This window comes from Ovis canadensis, chromosome 3, assembly GCF_042477335.2.
Source record: "Ovis canadensis isolate MfBH-ARS-UI-01 breed Bighorn chromosome 3, ARS-UI_OviCan_v2, whole genome shotgun sequence".
NCBI classification, from domain to species: Eukaryota; Metazoa; Chordata; class Mammalia; order Artiodactyla; family Bovidae; genus Ovis; species Ovis canadensis.
Window position 1 is genome coordinate 221,238,028 of NC_091247.1, and position 22,951 is coordinate 221,260,978.

General features: G+C 52.1%; 1 protein-coding gene and 1 non-coding gene across 2 annotated transcripts; one reads left to right on the forward strand and one right to left on the reverse strand.

Annotated features, from left to right (window-relative positions):
• Positions 1-5,337: 5,337 nt before the first annotated feature.
• Positions 5,338-17,902, forward strand: LOC138931510 (TRIO and F-actin-binding protein-like). Its single transcript, XM_070292330.1, has 7 exons — positions 5,338-5,456; positions 5,692-5,765; positions 5,880-6,019; positions 6,887-7,026; positions 8,328-8,502; positions 9,584-9,755; positions 15,420-17,902. Exons 1-7 carry the CDS (start codon positions 5,338-5,340, stop codon positions 17,900-17,902), a joined length of 3,303 nt encoding a protein of 1,100 aa, XP_070148431.1.
• On the reverse strand, positions 13,750-13,822 carry TRNAG-CCC (transfer RNA glycine (anticodon CCC)). Its single transcript has one exon. It is a non-coding gene; the product is annotated as a tRNA-Gly (tRNA).
• Positions 17,903-22,951: the final 5,049 nt, after the last annotated feature.

Sequence of the window (22,951 nt, forward strand, 5' to 3'; positions counted from 1 at the left end):
GGAAACCCGAGCCGAGGTTAGTACCGCGAGCGGAAAGGTGAGAAGGGAGGGGAGGCTAGTGAGGAAAGGTAAAGGAGTGAGGGACACGGGGAGGGACTGTCTGACTAGCTGGATGGAGAGAGGTCCAGGGATCCATTCTCCGGGTGGGGCATGCATGTCCGCTGAAGGTTTCTAATTGAATCCACACCTAAAGTGCATTTTAGAGAAGGGTTCTTAATTGGTTGGGGGTGGGAGGAGGACGCAGGATCGGTGAAGGGCACGTGTAGTTGAGCACCCCACACTCGCCCGCAGAGAAATATGCAGTGTTCTCGTCTGAGGCTCCTTTATGTGGCGGGATCAGGAAGGAACCGCCCAGACTGGGCAAGACCGATGCGTCCCCCCCACCTTCCACCACTGGGAGCAGGGAAGGACAAGGAGAGATAACGGCCCTGGGTGGATTAGAGACCCCGGGGCTAACCAAGGGCCAGTGGGTGCTTCCTAGCCCCCTCAGTGCCCATCTACTTCCCCAGGTCTGATGGTCAAGGAGCCAGGAATCTTCTCCCTGGTTGCCCCAGGGGAGGATGTGAAATCCCCCAGGTCTCCGCTGAGATTGGCAACTAAGGCCAGATCCCCTGGGACACTTTGGAGGAAACTTGACAGGTATGAGCTGCTGACCTGGGGGCACGGTAAGGTGCATGTGTGCTTGGGGATATGGATTACTCTCACTCCACCCTCCTTGATGGAGGTGTGAAGAGCATCTTCAAGTCACACTCTTCTAGTGGGGCTCCCCTGCCCCCCTGCCAGGGCATGGGGTTGGAGCCCTCAGTGGAGCCCGATGGGGAAAGCCCGGTGCTGCTCACAACTCCAGGGTTTCTCTTTGGCTGAGCTCTGCCAGACTTGCTGTGTGACCTTATGTTGTTCACTTTCATCCCTGATTTTGTCCTCAACTCTGAAAATACCTGGCTGGCCACTTGCCTCTCTTCCCAGGGTTTCCCAGGGGATCTGTGTGAGTGGACAGTGGGATCCAGCGTCCCTCATGCCCACCTCTGAGAGTGCAGGGAGACACACAGCCTGGGTTTGAATCCAGTTCAGCCACTGGGACTTTAAGTGAGTTATGGAATCTCTGTGAGACTTAGCTGCCTCATCTGAAATTGGCATTCATTTTATCTACAATGCATGTTAACTGTAAGTCAAGGGCACTGAAACTTTGGGGTGCATTGGAATCACCTAGGAGACTTGTATAAAATGCATTGTATAAATGCCTTGTGTGTCTTATCTCCAGAGATTCTGAATGGGTGGATCAGGGAAGGAACTGGGAATATGCATTTTATAAGCAGCTCAGCTGAGTCTAATGCAGGGTCCTCAAAATACACTTCGAGCAACACTGCAGTAATGAGTAGAAATCACATGTCAAACGCTTGGCAGAGTGCCTGGTGCTTAGGAGGTGCTTAATGAGTGTTTGTTGAGTGAATAAATGAACAGATGAAAGAATTGATGGATAACCTCATTTCCTTGGTCCTTGACCGTCTGGGATTAAACCAGGGCTGGAGTTCAGGTCAGTTGGTCTTTGCCTCCCCCTGCCATTCTTCCCAGGCTGCACCATCGGATTGAAGAAGCTGCCTTGGCCTGACTCAACTGATATGGAGGGGGTGGCTGGAAATGCCCCCTGCGAACACTTTGAAGCTGATGTGCTGGCCCAGAGCTGCTGTCAGGACTGCTGCCACCCTGAGGAGGCCCAGAGAGCAAGGCACCAGGTGGGTAGGCTTCCCAGAGTGGTTGGGGTGGTTTGGGACAAGGCAGTCTATGATGTGGGTGCTTGGCCAGGCCACTAACTTGCAGCTGAACCCAGACACTGACCTTCCTTGTGGTCAGAACCTCTGTCTTCCCAGTCTGTACAGTGAGGCGGTAGAACCATGCTCATGTTTCCCGAATGCCAGTTGTTCTCCTGCTCTGACCATTTTTTGCCAAGCCTCATAACCTATTTCTTGCTGTGTTGCCGCTTCAGTTGTGTCTAACTCTTTGCGACTCTGTGGACTGTAGCTCGCCAGGCTCTTCTGTCCATGGGGATTTTCCAGGCAAGAATACTGGAGTGGGTTGCCATGCTCTCCTCTAGGGGATCTTCCTGACCCAGGAATCGAGTCTGCGTCTTTTAAGTCTGCATTGGCAGGCGTGTTCTTTACCACTAACGCTACCTGGGAAGCCCATTACTTGCTGTATTATTCTTTAAATCCATGCCCTTTTTTAAACTTATACTAAAACAAAAGTTTACATCACCACCACAGATAGAAAACTAGGATCATGTCCTTCATATAGAAGATCAAAAGGAAAGAAAGGAAAAGGAAAAAGAAAGTCAGAAATGCCATTAAATTCTAACCAGGAAGTATCGTTACAGGCTAAAGGCTCTGAGCTTGGGACTTCCCCAGCAGTCTTGTGGTTAAGACTCTGTGCTTCCACTGCAGAGGGTGCTGGTTTGATCTCTGGTCGGGGAACTAAGATCCCACATGCCAAGTAGGGTGACCAAAATTTTTTTCAAAAAGGGGTTCTGAGCCTGGGTCCTGCTGTCTGTCTGTTAAAAGGGAGATTGGTAGGTGTTAGGTATTATAGATACCCCATACCCACTGAGGGCTTTCTCCTTGAAGGTACTGGAGGAGTGAAAGGGGAGGCACTTTCTCACTTTGTGATGGATGAAGTTTTAGTCTCAGCCCTGGTCTGTGTAAACCTGGGGTTATAAGAAGCATGGGACTGTGACTCTTCAAAAGTGCTTGACGCTGACCTCCTAATGACTCTGCTATTCCCAGTGCCCCTCTTGAGCCTGGTGGCCGTCTCCATGCAAGCATTAGGCTCTGAGAAGTGGTCATTATAAGGGAGTTGCTATTCAGCTTTGGAGCCAGGCAGATCAGAGTTCCAGTCCTAGTTTGCCATTCACCTGCTGTGTGACCATGAGTCATTGACCTCTCTGGTTTCACTCTCCTGATGGGTAAAGTGGGGCAACAAATGCTTTCTCTCAGGGCATCCAGCCCTGCGTAGCCCAAGTCACATGTGGCTAATTCAGTACACACTAGTTTCCTTTCTTCCATCTTCCCAACCAGAAAAATAAACCTGGGAGATTCTTTTCTACCTGTCCTGATACTGCCAAAGATAGCTCCCCGGCCCTCAGCCCCAAGTTCAGGAAGCAGATGCTTGAAAGCCCTCTGAGTCCTTCTCCCCTGCAGATGACCTTCTCCCAGTGGGTGGGGGGATGTCAAACTTGGAACAAGAGAAGGAACCTGGGTTCAGACATGTCTGAGTGCTAGTCTCAGTCCTACCCCTTCCCAGATGAGACCTTGGGCCATCTCGTGTGTTCACATGTATTGAAGAGGTGCTTTTTTTCTTCTTTTACTTTTTTAATTTTATGGATGTACCACATGGCATGTGGGATCTTAGTTCCCTGACCAGGAATCAAAACCTTGCCTCCTGCAGTGAAAGCATGGAGTCTTAACCACTGTACTGCCAGGGAAGTCCTGAAGAGGTGCTTAAAATGTGTCAGGCATTATGCTAGATTTGGGGGAAAAGTGCTAAATAGAACAGACAGAGTTTCTGGTTCATGGGTTTGTAGTCAAGCAAGAGAAATGGAGACAAAGTAATCAGGCAAATAGTTCATGATGGCTGAGATAAATGTTGTAAAGGAACAGCAAGTGGCATGAGGATAAATGGTAGGGTATTGGGGAATGTTACTCCAAGTGAATGATATTTTAGCTGCCTGGTGAGGACTATGAGGGCGTGGCCAGTGAGGTTGGGGGAAGAGGAGGGAAACAGTGTGTGCAAAGGCCCTGAGGCAGAAAGTAGGAGGCACACTTGAGAAGGGAGAGAAGCCCAGGATGGAGAGTGGGGCGGGGAGCTGGTCTCACTAGCCTTGTGGGGACGCCAGACTTTTCCCTGAGAGGCATGGGGAACCACTAAAGATTTTAAACACGGGAGCGATGTGATCAGATTTGCATTTTCCAAGGTCACTCTGACTGCAGGACAGTGAATGGACAGCAGAGTGTGAGTGAGCCAGGTGACCAAAGAGGAAAAGGTGCTATTACTCTCATCAGAGATGACGGAGATTTGGGGATGGAGGCAAATGGACACATTTCAAAACTAACTGAATAGGAGAATGTAAAGGATTTGGCCGCTGAGTAGCGTGAGGGGCCAGAACATGGTTGACTGCTAAGTTTTTTCCTGGGGCAGGATTCCTGGGATAAGAGGTTTGTTTGGAGTTGTTTGGGGTGGTAAGTGCGAGGTGCCTGGGGGACACAGTGAGGATGAGGGGGCTTTACTTACTATAACGAGCTCAGGAACCAGACTCAGCGGAAGATAGAGGCTTTCGAGTCATCAGGATCTAGCGCTGATGAAAGCCCTGCTCACAGATGAACAGGTTCAAACATGTGGAGTCACAAAATCTGTGTGTTAAAAAAGCACCCCCCGGCATGGATGGAGCTGCGCATTCCCCAGCTGAATCCTTAATTACACTGTGGAGCAAACTCATCCCTGAGGGGCCTGATAAATGTATCACTTGGGGTTAGAGCCAGTTCTGACGTCTTCACCTATGTTGGAAAATGCAGGGACTTCCCTGAAAGTTCAGTGGTTAAGACACGGAACTTCCAAGTCAGGAGGCATGGGGTCTGATCCCCGGTGGGGAACTAAAGACCCCATATGCCATGGGGCATGGCCAAAAATAGATACATTAAAATAAAATCGAGAATTTTTTTTAAAGGAAATGCAGAAATGGCCCCAGGCCCCAGAACCCTTTCCCAGAGGTTTACTTCAGCTCCCCTAGGCTGCTAGGCTCTGGATGCCTCTTTGCTGTGCTCTCAGCTGAGTCTCCCAGGCTGAAAGGTGCGGGCGGGCTTATCCCTGGAAGTCACACAGTCTTGACCAGGTCATGGCCAGGTTCTGGATGGAGGAGTGAGGGGCTAAGTGCAAGGGTCTTGCTGTATGTCAGGCTCCACGTATTCCTTTTCAATGTATCTATTCTTAAGTGTATTTAACATATCATTGATTTAACACTGATAAAGTTCCATTGATTGTTTTTACATTGTTTATGATATTAATATGTACAGACCAGGCAGCGTTATAAGCCTTTTACTCATTAACTGATGTAATTCTCATAACACCCCTAGGAGGTGGGTCCATTAATTACCTCCACTTTATAGATGAGCAAACCAGTCTCAGAGAGGGAAGTCACTAGGCCGAGATCACTCAGCTGGGAAGTAGAGGCGCCAGGATTGGGCCTGATGTTTGTCTGAGGCCAGAAACAGAGCACGTGCTGACCCGCCAGACAGGAAATCAGAGCTGGGGACTAGCTGCTGGGCCTACTCGTGCGGGTGAGGGGTAGTGATGGGGCTGGAGGTAAAAGCAGGGAGCAGGTACCAGGACAAACTGGGGGTCCTGGTGGCCCCAGCTGGGCTGGGACCCCTTGACGATGCCCCAAGAGCCACTCCCTCTTCATTCACGTGGTAAGGTCCCCAGGGCAGCCAAGGCGCCAGGCTGGGCTGCAGTTCTGACACCTCCTGCCACCGGGCGCTGATCAGAATCTGGCTCTGGGGCAGGGGGTGAAACTGAACCTAGCCGGGCATTCTCTGGCTCAGCTTGGCTCAGCAGACACTCCAGCCCACTCCTTGGCACTGCCCAGGTCCCCGAGGGGTGGCCTCCCTGGAACCCAGAGACTCTGTGCCCACCCTGGGGCTGTAGCCTCCGCCCTGGTTCTGGGCTCCAGGGTCCCCAGGGAGCCCGTGCCCAGGCCCCCCACCCGCCCCTGCTCTCAGGTGAGCCGCGAGGATCGGGTTCCTGCGGTTTCATATCCTGCATTGTTCTTGGCTGGGCCCCGGCTTATGAAACAGTAATGAGGGGCCCCTGCTCCCACAGCTGGGCCCTCTAAGGTTTCTGCTGCCTTGGCCGCTGCCGCCACGGCCCAGAGTCGGGGCCTGGGAGGGCGGCAGCGCGGGGGCCTGAGCTGGAGCCCCCCGGGGACAAAGGTGCTGACAGCCGACAGCCGCCACCGCCGGAGCCCGCCGCCCAGGTAACCCGAGAGGAGGCGGGGTGCAGAGTGCCGCGGCCGCTGTCTCTCCTACTGAGGGAGGGCCCTGCCACCCCAGGAGATGGGGAAAAATGGGGGGGCCATCCCAGAGGTGAGCAGCCGTTCCCCCCGGGTGAGCCCAGCACCTGCCTCCGCAGGTGTGGCCCTGCTTAAGGCTGGAGGCAGCGAGGAGCCGGTAGTTGGTTCAGGGACCCCATCCCCACTCCTGGGACCTTGACCTTCCAGCCCTGGAGCCCCAGACTCTCCTTTTGGAGGGCGTCTCTCTCCTTTTCTCCAAGGTCTCCTTTCCCATCTCTTCCTCCCTTAGACATTTTCCTACATTCTCTGGTCAACTTGATCCTCCCCCTCCTCCTCGGTCCTCATCCATGTCTCTTGGTGACAGAAGACCCTTTGGGATCCTTTTGTGTGCTTCACATCCTCAGGCACACACTCACACATGTGTGCCAACACACAGAGGCTTGCTTGTGTACACAAATCTAGTGGGTATGTTGATGCCTGTGTTTATAAACACGTATAAACAAACGTATATGCACTCTGCAAACAGACGCCCAACATACCCACTGGCCATGCACACATACGTGCACACGCGAATCCTTGCACACACCGCAGGAATTTACACGAACACATACCTACATACTTGTGCGCATGCACACACCCTGTACCTCTGCCAGTCCCCAGCTTGGGTCCCCAGGGGCGCTTCCAGTCTGACGGACAGCTCTCCTTGAGAAGCGGAGATCCCCGAGGAGCTGTCTGGAGACTTCCACACTGCCTGGTGGGGGGAGGGGCTGCGCAGGGGGAGGGGAGCCTCCACGTGGGCCGTGAGCTGCCTCCTCTCCAACTCTGTCTTAGGAGCCTGGGAGGCCTTTGAGCGCTGAGGTGCCCTACTGCGACCTGCCCCGCCGCCGGCCTGCCCCTGAGGACTCGCTCAGCACCCCGACCTCCAGCTGCCAGTCTGTGGTGGGTCCGGGCCGTAGGCCAGAGCCTGAGAGGTGGGTAGGACCCTGGGGCCTGAGGAGGGGTTCCCGGGGTAGGATGCCCTCACCCCTCCCACCCCGCACCCCTTCATGATGGCAGCCTCTGCCTGTGATGGCTGCTGGCGTGGGTCACATGGTCCGTCCACTTGGCCTGGGCACAGGAGCAGTGGGCACGTTCCTTTGGGGGATGAAGCAGCCGTGTACCCACCCTGCGTGGGCATGGCCCAGAGCCTGCTCACATCTCCTGGTTCCTTTTGCTTTAAAAGATTAAACAGTCTCACACCCAGGGGCACTTGTTATCAGGCACCTATCTGACCATGCACTGCTCCAGGCTGTCTCCACTCTGGGCCTCAGTTGGACTGAAGTCCCTCTTTGGGGCCATGGTGCCTTGGAGGGCATGGCTGAGAGTCTTGAAACCTGAGTTCTAGCTTCAGCTCCCTCCCTGATGGGCTGCGGGAACTTAAAAGCAAGTTTTGGCCTCTTTTTATACCTCAGTTTCCCTGTTTTTTTTTTTTTTTAAAGAGTTATTGAATCACATCAGCATTGTTTTGGGACTGTGTGTTCCTATTTAAAAACAAAACAGTGCTGAATTCAAATGTTTCAGAAAGTCTGGGATAAACAAATTTGAGTATCTTTTTTTGCAGGACTTGTCAGAGGTTTTAGTTTGCTAGCATGCATGTGCTTTTGGGTGGGGAAGGTAGAAGTATGTAATATATTTCAAACTTATTTGATCACAGGCCTCTTTTAAAGGTCGTCACCCTTTTCTGTCTCACAGGCTGATCTGTGGGTCACTCTTTGGGGATAAAGCCAGCTCTAACCTACTGGCTTCTTTAAAGCAGGGCTTTCTTTACAGCCCCCTCCCTGGTATCCATACTGGTGGCCCTGTCACTTCCCCTGGAGCCCTGCTACCTCTCAAAGCCCCGCATTAGCCCAGCACGATTCTGTCTGCTTAGTTTTACCGAGCTTGGGATTCTTTCTTCTGCTCCAGGGACATGGTTAGGGCTGGGGCCACAGCCCTGAGTCACAATGCTTTTCTGCCTTTTCCTAGCTCTGTGACCTTGTCCAGCCCCTTCACTTCTGTGAGCCTCAGTTTCCTCATCTGTAAAATGGGAATCATTACACTCACTTAAAAGGGAGGGTTTTGGAGCTAAATGAGATAGGCCCTGTGAAGGGTGGCGGAGCACAGACAGCCCTTGGTGTTAGCTTTCTCCTCCGCCCAAACATGGGCTGTGTGTGTACCTGAGCGGTGGTGGGGTGTTACTCCTTAACTCCTATTACTTTGAGGGAAAAAGTCATGAGTCTGTCTCCTCTCCCAGGGGCCCGCCAGCAGGGCTCCTGGCAGAGGGCTTCACAGCTGCCTCCAGGAGCCGGGAACCTGAGGCAGCTCCCTACTTCGAGGGCCTGGCCTCCTCCCCGTGTGGCAGCTTCAATGAGAGCCCTGACTCTGGCACCAGTGAAGCCCCTGATGATACCAGCGACTCATCATTGGTGGTGAGATGGGGGCGGGAGGCTAGGGCAAGAGCAGGTGTCAGCCCCCGGCCAGCCCTGGGATCCCGCCCAAGCCTCCAGACAGGGCTGAGCCTCTCACACCAGGGAGGGGAGCCCAGGTCCTCTGCAGACTTAGCCAGCATGTTGCACTGCCCATGGAGGGGCAGGGACTCTGCAGGGCCGGCCAAGTGAGGCTGAAGGTCTGGCTATGACAAGATGGAAGCAGGCATTTCAGCTCCCGGTGAATCACCAACGGGCTCCGGCTGCCAAAATCTCTCAGCTCACAGAGGCTGGGATGTTGGGTGTGGTGCCCAGAGCAAGAGTGAGACTGGCCCTGGGCCCTGCCCTGGTCACACACTGCTCAGCCCCATAACCAGCCCTGGCATAGATCTCGGAGGATCAGAGGAAAGAGAGCAGGCTGGGAGGCCTGGCAAGGGCAGGGTTGGGGGGGGGTGGTGGCCGTTTAGCCAGGAAAAGAGGAGACTCAGGGGAACTTCCTGGGACATTCAACCCTCAAAGGTCTGTCCTGGGCCACAAGAGGCATACTGTCCATGAGAGCATAAGGGAAAGTGAGAAGATTCAGAATAAAACATCCCAGCCCGTGGGCAGTGTCCTGGGAAGTCTTACCACCCCTCTCTGAGGCAGAGACTTTCATGGCCCTGACTTGGGGCAAGAAATCTGAGTCTCAGAGAAGAGAATCGTTTTACTTGAGGCCATACATCTGGGAAGCAGTGGGGCTAGATTTTGAAAACACCTACTTCTCTGGGGACTCTGTAATGTCTCTGGGGTGGGGCCCCTATACTAAGGCCCTGCTATCACGTGGAGTCTGACTCCCCTGGGTACAAGTCTCCTCCCATATAAACCATTTCCCAGCTGTGTGACTTTGGGCAAAGTCTTAGCGCCAGTGGACGTACCTACTGCACAGGGTCGATTGAAGATCCCAGCACAGTCCTGAGTATACAGCAGGTGCTGTTTCAATGTCAGTTCCTTTCCCTTCCATCTACCCATCTCACGCGGGGAGTGCAGGCCCTGGGCTCTCTCTTTTTGCATTCCAAACAGACTTTCTCCTCCCCTTCTCGGGCAGGACTGGGACACTGTTGAGAGACAGGAGGAGGCCCCCAGTGGGGACAACTTCACCGTGATGATCCCACGGAAGTCGCAGGAGGTGCCAAGGGCTGACGGTGTCCGCAAGGCTCCTCCTCTCCTCACCCAGGCCCCTGTGGGAGGAGGAGACACTGCAGGCCGGAAAAAGGAGGGTAAGTACCTTCTGCCAAGCCAGGTTGGTCCCTGTGACCACAGGTGTGGTGATGGCCCGGGAACTTGGAGCCAGATAGCCAGGTTTCTGGTCACATGGTCCCCTGGTTACATCTTATTTTGACAGCTTAGATCAATAACAGTAACAGTTCCCATATAGTTATGGAGCAGACATAATGTGCCATGCAACTTGCTTTAAATACATCATCTCACAACTGGTGGGTCAGGATCTTCAGGTTGCAAGTGACAGAAACTGACTGAGTGAAAGTCTAGGGGAATGACTTCAGATTTGGCTGGATCCAGGTGTTCAGACAGCATCAGAAATCTGGTCTCTGCTCTGCTTACTTCTGTGTTGGCTTCATTCTCAGCCAGATCCTCCCCTGATGATGACATACTGAGCAGCAGCAGTGCCAGGCTGTATCTTAACCTAATTTTCAACTCCCACAGTAAAAGGGTACAGTCTTCCCTATTGATGTAGCTGCGGTCCCAGGAAGGGTTCTCTGTGGACCCAGCATGGTTCTTATGCCCAAACTGGTGACCAGGGATGGGATCAGCCCCCTGTGCAAACCTCATGGTCTGAGAGTCAGGGAGAGGAGATGGCCTGGAGGAAATTAAGGTGATGTTTCCAGAGAGAAACAAAAGATGCTGGTCAGGCCAAGCCCACTGATGCCTGTGACACTGGTCCACCCAGGATGCTGGGCCCTCCATCACTACTCCACTGTGTTGCCTCCAGGCCCGTGTCTTCAGCATCACGAGGATTTGGAGATGTGAGATGGGGCATCCATGTCCTAACCCCACGGGGCAGTCTGGGCTTTCCACGGCCCCTGTAGCATTCAGACATCAAACATATGAGCACTAACTGTGCGTAAGACCTTATGCTGGACGCCTTGGGTGTTCAGGGGGAGATAGACATGGTCTCTGTCCCAGAAAGCTCATCATTCAGTAAAGCAAACAGACAGGAGATCAGAAGCCCAGGACACAGGAAGAGCAGAAACAGCTGCAGGGACAGAGGCAGAGCAGAAAGAGCTGCATTCCACCCAGGGAAGGACTCAGAGGAACACCTTCTGGACGTGGCGCTCTAGCTGAGGAAACTGCTGAGTACAGGCTAGGAGTGACGAGGGAGTATCCTGGTATGCGCAGCTTCAGCAAAGAGGGAGGTGTATAGTTGGGCCAAACCATGCAGGGCCTCGACTCGAGCCAAGGGGTTTGGACTTTCTTCTTCTCTCTCTCTCTTTTTTAAAAGTGTCTCTATGTCCTTTATTTTTTCTTTGTTATTTCTCTGACTGTGTCGGGTCTGAGTTGCAGCATGTGGGTTCTTCATTGCGTTGTCATGCAGGATCTTTCATTGTGGCGCACAGACTCTAGTTGTGGCAAGCAGCTTCAGGAGTTGCGGCATGCAAGCTTAGTTACTCCAAGGCATACGGGATATTCAGTTGCCTGAGCAGGGATCGATCCCCCATCCCCTGCATTGCAAAGCAGATTCTTAACCATTGGATCACCAGAAAAGTCCCTGGACTTTCTCCTCCAAGTAGTAGGGAGCCACAGAAGGTTTCTGAGGAGGGGAGTGATGTCATTGGTCCTGAGCCTTAAAAGAGTTTCACCAGGGCAAGGATGCAAAAGATGTGGGGTGAGGCTGCAGGATGAGAAACCAGGCAAAGACACTGTCACGGCCACTGGAGGAATAACTGGTTCAGGCACAATCACTGGCAGACGCTAAATTCCTGCGTGAAGGGTTGTTGGGGAACAGGATATTCACATGGCCTCAAAGTATCACCCCTCAGGTTACACATCGATTACGAAGGGAAAAGACATCCTTAGGATGGGGAGATCTGGCAGACACCAGCTTAACCAAGTGGTCGCTCAGCATCCTAGCATGGGGCAAACTGGCTGCGTGCCCCTGCCTGGTGCACAGGGGAGGACACAGCATCTTTTCCCAGTTTGGCTGCTAAAAAAAAAAAAAAAAAAAGAATCTATCACCTGCCTCTAATCCCAACAGAACATCAGACAAACCCAAACTGAGGGATATTTTGCAAACTAACTGACAGGATTCTTCATGAAAGACCAAAAAGGACTGAGGAATTGTTCTTGAATAAAAGAGTCAGGGAAGCGAAATGCCATGCGTATCCGGGCTTGGATCTGGGATAGGAAATAAAGAGCTATGAAAGACATTATTGGGATAGAGGGGAAGTTTGAATGTGGATTTTATGTATTGTATCCATGCTGTGCTTCCTGGGTGTGATGGCAGAAGCAGCCTGTCCTCACTCAGGAGGTGCACATGGAAGGGCTCTCTGGTGGCTCAGACAGTAAAGAATCTGCCTGCAGTGCAGGAGACCCAGGTTTGATCCCTGGGTCAGGAAGATCCCCTGGAGAAGGAAATGGCTACCCACTCCAGTATTCTTGCCTGGAGAATTCCATGGACAGAGGAGCCTGGTGGGCTAAAGTCCATGGGGTTGCAACGAATTGGATGTGACTGAGTGACTAACACTTTTCATGGATGGCTTAGAGGTGAATTGTCATGAGGTCTTTTTAAAAAAATTATTTATTTATTTGGCTGCGTGGGTCTTGAAGCACAGAGGATCTTCAGTCTTCACTGCAGCACGCAGGATCCTTCAGTTGTGGCATGTGGGATCTAGTTCCCCGACCAGGGATTGAAGCCAGGGACCCTGCATTGGGAGTTCAGAGTCTTAGCCACTGGACCAGCACAGAAGTCCCTCCTTATGCTTTATGTCCAATCAGCAGCAGTTCTGGTCAGCACCTCCAAAACACATTCCAAAATATGTCTCCTTTTTGCCGTCTCTGCCACTGCTCCCTGATCAAACTAGGGGAGATTGCTGGAGCCTCCTCGAGTCTCTGGTTTTGCCAGGCCCCTTCAGTCCATTCTCCCTCCAGCAGCTGAGCCATCTTTTAAAAACATTCATCAGATCTTGTCAGCACCCCACCCCCACTGCCCTGCCCTCTCAGGCCCTGGGGAGAGGGCTTGTGGAAGAAGTGCCTCCCCAGTGTGAATGGCCTGATCGTGGTGGGATTTTGTACTAGACATCTGCTTTCTTGCTCTTAAACACAGGGTAGGGGGGTGGGGGGTGGGGGAACCCTCACTATGTGACGGCAGTGACTGCCGTCCACCTGGTGGCAAGCTCCCAAATTGCAGCAGGAGGCCACGGCCTGGGAGGAATCAGCCAGGTGCGAGATGCTGGGAATGCTTTGACATCCCTCTAGGGCTCCTCCCAGTTTGCAAACACACTGGATGGAGCAGGCTGTGCCGAGCCCCCGGCTGGCTTAGGGACAAAACACAGATGCCCTGACCATCTGCATAGTCTGCCCCGTGTGCTCAATAAAGGGGCTGCAGGAATGAAGTCAGATCCTGGTTGGGCCAGGCTCAAAGGATGCACTGATGAAGGGAAAGGGAAGGAACTGGGCCTGGGGTGCTAAACCAGCTGTGAGCCTCTGGGAGGGGCAGGAAATGCCGTCTCAGCCAGCACCCAGGCTCTCACCGGGCTGGAAGACTTCACGACGAGGCAGAGCTCGGAGCTGGAAGGTGGTGGTGCAACATTACTGCTCACTTATGGTGTACTAGGCACAGGAGACACAGCTGTAAGTGAAAAGGTGAGACCCCTGCCCACAGGGACCTCGGAGGCCAGAGGAGGTGGGCAGAGCCTTGCTGGCCATGGGAAATGCCTGGGTTTTATTCCAAGTGCAGTTGGGAGCCCCGAAAGTGGTTTGTGTGCTTGTTTTTAAATGTTTTAGAATAGTTGCAAAAATCGTACAGAGAGTTTTGATTATACTCTTCACTCGGGTTCCTCCAGTGTTGACATCTTACATAATTATAGCCCAATCATCAAAATTAAGAAATTAACACTGGTAACAATGTTGTTAACTAAACTACAGACTGTTGTTTTAAATGTTTATGTGTTTATTTGGCCGTGCTGGGTCTTAGTTGCCACATGTGGAATCTTTTAGTTGAGGCATGTGAACTCATCTACAGCACGTGGGATCTAGTTCCCTGACCAGGGATCGAACCTGGGCCCTCTGCATTGGGAGTGTGGAGTCTTAGCCACTGGACCACCAGGGAATTCCCACTGCAGACTTTCTTTGGATTCACCTTTTCCTCAAATGTCTCTTTTCTGTTGCAGGACCCAATCCAGAATCCCACTTTGCATTTAATCATTATGTCTTGTGAACTTTCTCCCCTTTGAGATAGCTCTCAGTCTCCTTGTAAGCTGGGGTGGTCTAGCTAGGTTTGCTCTTTGAAAGGATCTCCCTAGGTAGATGATGACCTTGTGCCCGGAGTGTACATGTTGGAGGACTATTGTAACCATCCAGGTGAAAAAGGAGGGAGGCTGAGAGCGGGGAGGTGGGAAGAGGTAGATGAGAGAAGGTGGCAGATTTGGAATGTCATGGGACGTCAGTCCATCAGGCAACAACAGGCAAAAAAATTTTCTCCTCAGGGGCAGTGCTATGCTGGCTTCCAGGATCCTAGTTCCCTGACCATAGGTGGAACCCGGGCCCTGGCAGTGAAAATGCCGAGTCCCACCCACTGGGCCACCAGGGAATTCCCAGCAATGAAAACTTTAAGTGCCACTCTGTGTGTGGTTCCAGTCCCCTGAAGGGCACTAGAGACTCAGTGTTCAGTGATACCAGCTCAGAGAGCTTGGAGGAGGCAGAAGTTTTGAAGTGGGAGAAGAGGGATTCCTTTTTAGTTTTTTTGGCCAAGCCATGCGGCTTGTGGGATCTCAGTTCCCCCACCAGAGACTGAACCCTGGGCCAAGGCAGTGAATCCCAGCCACTGGGCCACCAGGGAACTTCCCAGAAAAGAGGACTCTGAAGCATGGCCTTTAGTGAAGGCAGTCATGGCCCCGTCAAGCTGAGGCCACAATAGTCTTTACTTCTCTTCTGAAGCACCAACCCAGGGACGTACGTGCACAGGGCTGGTGGCTACCATATGCTTGGGGACCAAGGGACTGAGAGGTGTGGACGGTGAGAGGCACCATCATGCTGCCCCTTCATGGGGATGGGGGTTGTGAGGGTGTCCCTCCCTGAATAGGGAAGTTACGCGAATCCCTTAGACTAAGGCTTCTTCAACTCTGGCGTGTGTGCAGATGGCCTTGGAATCTTATTAAAATGTGGATTCTGATGCAGTGTGCCCGGTGTGGGTGGTGGTGCTGAGAGCCTGCATTTCTAGAGACCCCCTCAGGTGAGGCCATTGCTGCCTGTTCACAAAAAGAAATTTCTAGAGCTATCACACAGGAGTCTCACTGGAAGGGAGGGAGGAAGTTCTGGGAATCCAATTGCAGAAAGTAGAACAGAAATGGAAAGTTGTTGGTAGCTGCTATGAGATCCAGCTCTTCCTCTCTGGGCTCACAGAGGCAGTTTTCAAAACTACTCTTGAAGAGTTTGCTTCTTTTCTGAAGGTCACTATGTGACCTTTGGCTCTACCACCCACCTCACTTTGATGGAGTCTGCCTGGTTTTCAACTTCAAATCCCTGACTTCAGCCTGAGAGGGGCGCCTAAGCCCTCCTGCAGTCTGCTTGCTCCGAGGGGCAGAGGTGTGTGAGGACCTCCAAGGAGATGGTATGGGGTCTGCCCCAGTCATCCATCCTAGGGAAAGGTAGGCTGTGGGAGCCGCCTGGACCTCTCCGCTTGCCTTGAAACTGCCTCCTCTCTCTAGGCTCTGGAGGTGGGAACCGAAGTGCTGGACAGCACTGGGCCAAGCTCCGGGGAGAAAGCGGGTACTTTTCCTTGGAGCGGTCCCGGTCGGCGCCGACCCCTGCCTCCCCCGCGACACCACAGAGCGTTCCGCGAAGTGCCACCTCCCAGGCTTCCTCTCTCCATCGCTCTGCTCCAAGGAACACTGTCCAGGCTGTTTCCCCACAACGCGGGGCCTCCCGAGCCTCCTCTCCCCTCCGAATCATCCAACGGGACAACGCTGGAGCCTCACCTACTCAACAGGATGCCCCCAAGACCTCTTCCATGCAGCGGGACACCCCCAGAGCAACCTCTCCTTCAAGAGGTGCCCCACGAGACAACCTCAGGACCTCATCCAGCCAACAGGACACCCCCAAGACCTCTTCCACACAGCGAGACACCCCCAGAGCAACCTCTCCTTCAAGAGTTTCCCCAAGAGACAACCTCAGAACCTCGTCCAGCCAACAGGACACCCCCAAGACCTCTTCCACGCAGCGAGACACCCCCAGAGCAACCTCTCCTTCAAGAGTTGCCCCAAGAGACAACCTCAGAACCTCGTCCAGCCAACAGGACACCCCCAAGACCTCTTCCACACAGCGAGACACCCCCAGAGCAACCTCTCCTTCAAGAGTTGCCCCACGAGATGACCTCAGAACCTTGTCCACCCAACAGGACACCCCCAAGACCTCTTCCACACAGCGGGACACCCCCAGAGCAACCTCCCCCTCAAGAGCTGCCCCACGAGACAAACTCAGAACCTCGTCCACCCAACAGGACACCCCCAAGACCTCTTCCACACAGCGGAACACCCCCAGAGCAACTTCTCCTTCAAGAGTTGTCCCACAAGTCAGCCCCAGAACCTCATCCACCCAGCGAAATAATCCTTGGGTTTCTTCTCCCCCAAGAGCCACCCAGCAAGACACCTCCAGAGCCTCTTACACCCAACAGGACAACCCTCAAACTCCTGTTCCAACTTGTACTCCCCAGCGGGGCAACCCCAGACCTTCTTGTGCTCCACAGAACACACCTAGAAGCTCTTCTGCCCAAAGGGACAACCCTAAAACCTCTTGTACCCAATGGGACAATCCCAAATCCTCTTCCTCACGGCGGGAAAACCCCGGAAGCACCTCCTGTCAGGGCTGCACCCAACAAGACAATCCCAGAGCATCCTCTCCCGATCGCTCCTCTCAGCGGAACAATCCCCGGAATGCCTCTCCCCACCGTACCAACAAAGACATCCCATGGGCCTCCTTTCCCCTCCGGCCAACGCAGAGCGATGGCCCCCGAACCTCTTCCCCGTCTCGTTCCAAGCAAAGTGAGGTTCCCTGGGCATCCATTGCCCTCCGGCCCACCCAGGGCGACCGGCCTCAGACCTCATCTCCTGCTAGACCAGCTCAGCGGGACTCACCCCAGTCTTCCTCTGGACCCACCCAGCACAACTCACCATTCCGGGCCACTGCCACCTCCCATAACCCAGGCCACCATGGGGCCTCCAGGACCTCCTCGCCTCTGCATCCCACTCCCCGTGGTGCACCCCAGACCTCTTCTGAGCTCCCCCAGCCTCCGTGTGCTGTGTGCATTGGGCACCGGGACGCCCCTAGGGCCTCCTCGCCTCCTCGCTATTTACAGCATGACCCCTTCCCCTTCTTCCCAGACCCCCACACATCTGAGAGTGAATCACCCCACCATGATCCCCCCTATATGCCCCCAGCTGTATGCATTGGACACCGGGATGCCCCCCGGGCTTCCTCACCCCCCCGCCACACCCAGTTTGACCCCTTCCCCTTCCTCCCAGACACATCGGATGCTGAGAACCAGTCCCTGCAGCATGACCCTCCTCAGTTCCCCCCACCTGTGTGTATTGGGTACCGAGATGCACCCCGGGCCTCCTCCCCGCCCCGCCAAGCCCCCGAGCCCTCCCTCTTGTTCCTGGATCTCCCCAGAGCCAGCACAGAGAGCCTGGTCCCCTCCATGGACTCTTTGCGCGAGCCTCCTGCCATCCCCACACCGGTATGCATTGGGCACCGCGACGCACCCTCCTTCTCATCTCCCCCTCGCCAGCCCCCCGAGCCCTCCCTCTTCTTCCAGGACCCTCCTGGGACGAGTATGGAGAGCCTGGCCCCCTCCAGCGACTCTCTGCGTGGCTCCCCAATGCTGCCCCCTCAGGTGTGCATCGGGCACCGGGATGCCCCTCGCGCCTCCTCCCCACCCCGCCACCCTCCCAGTGACCTAGCACTCCTGGCACCCTCTCCTCCTCCGGGCAGCTTGGGGGGCTCCTGGGGTTTGGCACCCCCAGGGGAGATCAGGCACAACTTGGAGAGGGAGGAGTACAGCGTGCTGGCCGATCTGCCCCCACCCAGGAGGCTGGCGCAGAGAGAGCCGGGGCCGCAGGGCAGCAACGGGGGCCGCACCCGCAGCCCCGGCCGCGCAGAGGTGGAGCGCCTCTTCGGGCAAGAGCGCAGGTGAGCCCAGGATGGGGGTGGCCAGGTGGGCTGGGGAGGAGGCTTGGCAACAGGCCAGGTGGAAAGTCTGCAGGCTTAGGTTCCAGATGAGGAAAGGGCTTAGATTCCCCGCCTGCTACTTCCTGGCTGTGTGACCTTGGGCAAGGCACTCCACCTCTCTGTTCCCAAGTGCTAGAGTTGTTTTTGACAATTAAATGATAATACACATAGCCTAGTAGTTAAGAGCAAAGGCCAGGGTCAGGCAGGCTGGGTTCAAATCCTGGGTCACAGCCATTCCCCAACCTATGTGATGCAGCAAAGTGATTTAACCTACTTGAGCCTCAGTTTCCTCATCTGTAAAATTGGGACTTTAATACATTTATTTAAATGAGGTCAAACTCTTCGTTGGAGAGTCACAAGTTTATTTTATTTTTTTCCCACCTTATGTGAGTGGGGAAGAAGAGTCCATTTTTTTTTTTTTTCTGCTTTGACAAACAAGACTCATGGGTCCCATACATTTCAGAAAACAGAGATGTCAATTTAAAAGTATGGCCAGGGGACTTCCCTAGTGGTCCAGTGGCTAAGACTCTGTGCTCCCAATGCAGGGGGCCTGGGTTCGATCCCTGGCCAGGGAACTAGATTCCACCTGCTGCAACTAAGTTCACATGCCACGACTTGGCACAGCCAAATAAATAAATACAAATAAATTTATTTTAAAAATATAGCCAGAGCCATATATCTTAAATAAGAGAACCCGCAGGATGGCAGACTTTTTGGAAGTTCAATGTCCCTTTTCTGGGATACGGTGACAGCACCTGAAGTCCAGGCATCACACGAATCTCCTTGGTCATCGGCTTCATTTACACGGGCATTTAAGACCCAGCAGAGCATCTGCTTTTCCACAACCTCAGGGAGGAGAAACATTCCCTCCGGATCCAGCTGAGATTTTCATCAGCAGTTCCAGCCTCATAGTCTTTAAGGGTCAGGGCTGGAATTAATTAGTTAGGGACCCAACCCCAGTTAGGGTCAAGAGAACCAAAAACATATAGGTCTGAAAGTCTTGAAACTTTCGGTGTAGAAGTCAATAAATTACAGCGTATTTACGGAGACCAAGTTGTACAACTATCAGCACAACCTAATTGTAGAACATTTCTATCGCTGTAAGGAGCCGGTAGTATTCTGCATCCACAGTCCCTCTTTTCGTTGTCCCTTAGACAACATTTTCTCTTAGATTTGAATCTGCATGAAAAATCTTATCTCTTCCTCTTCAGATTTCCTTTCCCAAAAAGTTTTATCCATTTACTACCCAGGTGACAACCTTTGTGGGCTCCAGCCTCAGTTGTAAAATACACTTTTTGTTAGTTTTTTTTTTCTTTCTAGAAAAGTTTTAAGGGTCACAACAAAGTTGAGTGAAAAGTACAGAGATCTCCTGTGTAGGCCCTGTTCCCACAGGTGCACAGCTGCCTCCACTATCAACATCCCCGTGGTCCACTTGTTATGAGCCACAGGCTTACACTAACGCGTTATCACCCAGAGCCCACAGTTCACAGCAGGGTTTACTCTGGCGATGCACAGTCTGAGTTCAGACAAACGTTTAATGGTACGTGTTTACCATCAGAGTATCACAGAGTAGTCTCACTGCCCTGCAAACCCCCTTTGTCTTTGACTTTTTATTATGACTCTTTTTAAAAAAAGATTATTTATTGTTTTAATCATTTGGCCATACCTTATGGCATATGGGATCTTAGTTCCCCCACCAGGGATCAAACCCAGTCCCCTGCATTGGAAGGCTAGAGTCCTAACCACTGGACCACCAGGGAAGTTCCATAACTCTCTTTGGTTTAATGTCAATTTGCATACGTTTGACTTTATCTGGTAACTCAGCAGGGTCTTTAAACCAAAACTGAATTTTCTTTCTTTTTTTTTTTCCTACTGTGGTAACTTTTAGAGAGATAAAAAATTTGTTGCAGAAGTCTGGAATATGTTTATAGTTTGATTAACCATTTAATTGTTTCTACACAGATTCTTCATTTTATTTTGCTCCCTTTGAAGTAGATTATCTTTTTAAAAAGCTTTATTAAGGTGTGATTGATATATAAAAGTTGTATATTTAACATATATGTTTTGGTAAAGTAGATTATTTACCTTTTAACCAACGTTTTACAACTCTACTGAGTAATTAACATTTCCCCTCTTGTATGGTATTTTTTTCCAAGTAGGAAACCATTTGTCCTCTGAAGATAAAATTTGAAAACCTATTTAAGTATCTGTAAGGGACAGGCTGAAATTCATGAATGGGTGGCTATAAAGTGATACTTTTCTCTCATTTATTCATTAATATATTTATCCAGCATCTACTCTAAGCATCATTCTCACTGAGCCTGGAAAATTTTCCTTAAAGGGTTATCACATTAAAGCATTAGGAATTTTGGCTTGACATCTTCATTTCCTACCCTCTTAATGCCTTTGGAATCTTTTTTTTTTTAATTGAAGTATAGTTGCTTTACAATGTGGAATCTCTTGTCTTAGAATCATATAAGCATTTCCCAGTGTCTTAAATTCAAAACAGAGCCTTCACGGAATTTGCTAGACTTGACAGCTGCTGTTCTTTAATACACTGCAAGTGGAAGAGCCCATCCAAGCTTTCAAAGGAAATGTATTTCCTTTGTCACCCTTGGTGCAGCCACACCAACCCTCAGGAACACGTAGTCCAAGGAGACACTGTTGCTTCAGCATCAGAAAGGCTGGGTCTCAGTTGAAGGGTCAGAACCTTCTTGATCTCTCCATCCCACATGGTGGGGGACATCTCAGAAGGAATACTCACTTAACACACTGAAGTTTATATGGAAAATGCCCTCACTCGCGCGAGAACACACATTTGCCTCACCAGCTGCACAGGGTCTTTCCTGCCATTCTCCCCACCTACTCAGCGTTGGGGTTTTCACTTCACAGAGGCTCCTGGTTCTAAGAGAAACTCACTCTAAGGTTCAGATCTCACAGAGCAAGGAAACTCTCTCACTTCAAATTGGATTAAAAATCAAACCTGATTAGGCAGCCTTCAAACTCAGAAACACTCCAGAGTGGGGAACTTCAGTTCCCTGTGAGTCACATGCCAAGAAGTGCTAAAACAGCAAATTAGTTTATGGATCTGATTCTAATGACATTGACAAAAGCCATAACACAGGAGCAAAGCCCAAGCCCATGATTGTTTTATTCTCAAACCTCTATAAAGTTTCAGCCTAGTCTCCAAGCTAGAGGCAGACTCCAGAGCACAGGGCCTTGCTCAGACCTGAGCAGAGATTCCTCTTCCTGTTTTGCTGGCTTGGTCAAGGTCAGCACCTGGTCATCTTTTCCAGGCTCCTCCTGATGTGGTTTAGCCACCAGAGACATAGTTTCATTTGTCAGTTTAAATGAAGTGTGACTTTCAAACCCTCTCGCAATAAATATCCTAAATGTCCAGTGGAGTGGTTAGGTCTTATATATGGGAGGGGAGAGATGTGCCCAGATTCTGTTCAGTGTTCCTACATTTCAACAGAGATGTCATGTTAGATGTTAATAGCCATGGCTACCAATTATTAAGACAGCTAGCTGCAACTAGGGACTTAGGGGTTATCTTTGTTGGATGTGGTGACAATGCCTAGTTTGGGTGTCTTATAAATGACATTTGCATGAATGCTTTTATGTTGGCCTTTCTGCAATTGTGGAGAAGAGGGGATATTTCATTCTTCTGATCTTGCTAAGAGCACTTTTACTGATAGCTAGGATGGCTGCAAACCTTTTAGTAGTAGGGGGAAAACAGGTGGGCCTCAGAAGTCCAAAATTTACCATATGGGCAGGAAGAAGGCAAAAAGAATGGGAGATGGTGGCATATGACATTATGCATCTCTGATCGCCTCCTCATGGCATGCAGGAGATGAGGTGAGATAGTACAAGTGCCTGGAACCCAGGAAGTGCTCCATAAATGTTTACCATTAAGATCATATGTGTGCGCAGTGCTTGGTACACAGTAGGTGCTGAAAAAATCTTAATTCCCACAAGGACCAGTTGAGATGTCTGTGGGTGAGCTGTGGGCCACTCATGGGATAGTGGCCAGAAGGAAGCACTGAGTGAGACAGGAGGGGTCAAGGCCGAGGTGGAGCCCCCTGCTTGTGCTCACCCCTTTTCTCACTTCATCTTCACAACAGCCCCATGAGGCAGGTAGACTACTATCCCCATTTTGCAGAAGGGGAAACTGAGGCCCCAAGAGGCTCCTCCCTCACTCCGGGCCCTTCACCTAGCTTGCAGTAGGTCCCTGAATCTGCCACTGGGGGTGGGAGTGGAGGAGCTAGGGTGCCGGGAGTGGGACAGACCCAAGGGCCCTCAGAGGGGCGGCTGCGTTTGCTCATAGGAAGTCCGAGGCACCGGGGGCCTTCCAGGCCCGGGACGAGGGGCGGTCGCAGTGGCCCAGCCAAGGTCAGAGCCAACTTCTCCGAAGACAGTCCAGCCCTGCCCTCGGCAGGGAGGTGAGCACGGCCAGCCTGCTGGGGGGCCCCTCTACCCCCAAGGGGTGGGCCATTGCTTCTCCTCTCCCCCAGATGCTGGGCGGGGGTCCTGGGAGGGAGGTTCTTTATGATCAAAGTCCCAATCATGGGTGTCCAGCTCCTCTCTCTCCCAAAGAGTCGGCAAAAATGAGGCAGACCCCAGTTCACCCATCTTGAAGACGGCTGTTCCATGCTGCCCTCTTCCTTCATTAGGCATCTACCAAGTTGGGAAGTTTTCAGGGAAACCTCCCATGGGTCAATCCAGCTCTACAGGCTGTCTCTTCCAGGGTGGGGATTTGCGTGTTTAAAGTAGCTCTTAGGTGGCAAGGCCCACCCAGGGATAGGGTGTTGGTGGTGGAGATTCTGGCCCCTGAGAGCCCAGGTTGGAATCAGTATCTTGGGTGGAGGGGTGGTGGGAGAAACTGGAAAGTGAGCAGCTCTTCTTTGTGGAAGTGAGGAAGGTGGGTGAGAGGGAAGGGCTGACACCCCTAGGAAGGGAATTCAGGGGCCCTAGGTATTCTCTGACCTGCTTTAATCCAGCCTGCTGTGAGGAG

What these genes read in the sequence shown, in the direction of transcription:
- LOC138931510 (XM_070292330.1), top strand. Translation starts at nt 5,338, where the DNA reads ATGGGGCTGGAGGTAAAAGCAGGGAGCAGGTACCAGGACAAACTGGGG. An exon ending in ACTCCCTCTTCATTCACGTG is followed by an intron (nt 5,457 to 5,691) that starts GTAAGGTCCCCA and finishes CTGGGGCTGTAG; the next exon opens with CCTCCGCCCTGGTTCTGGGC. An exon ending in CGTAGGCCAGAGCCTGAGAG is followed by an intron (nt 7,027 to 8,327) that starts GTGGGTAGGACC and finishes CTCCTCTCCCAG; the next exon opens with GGGCCCGCCAGCAGGGCTCC.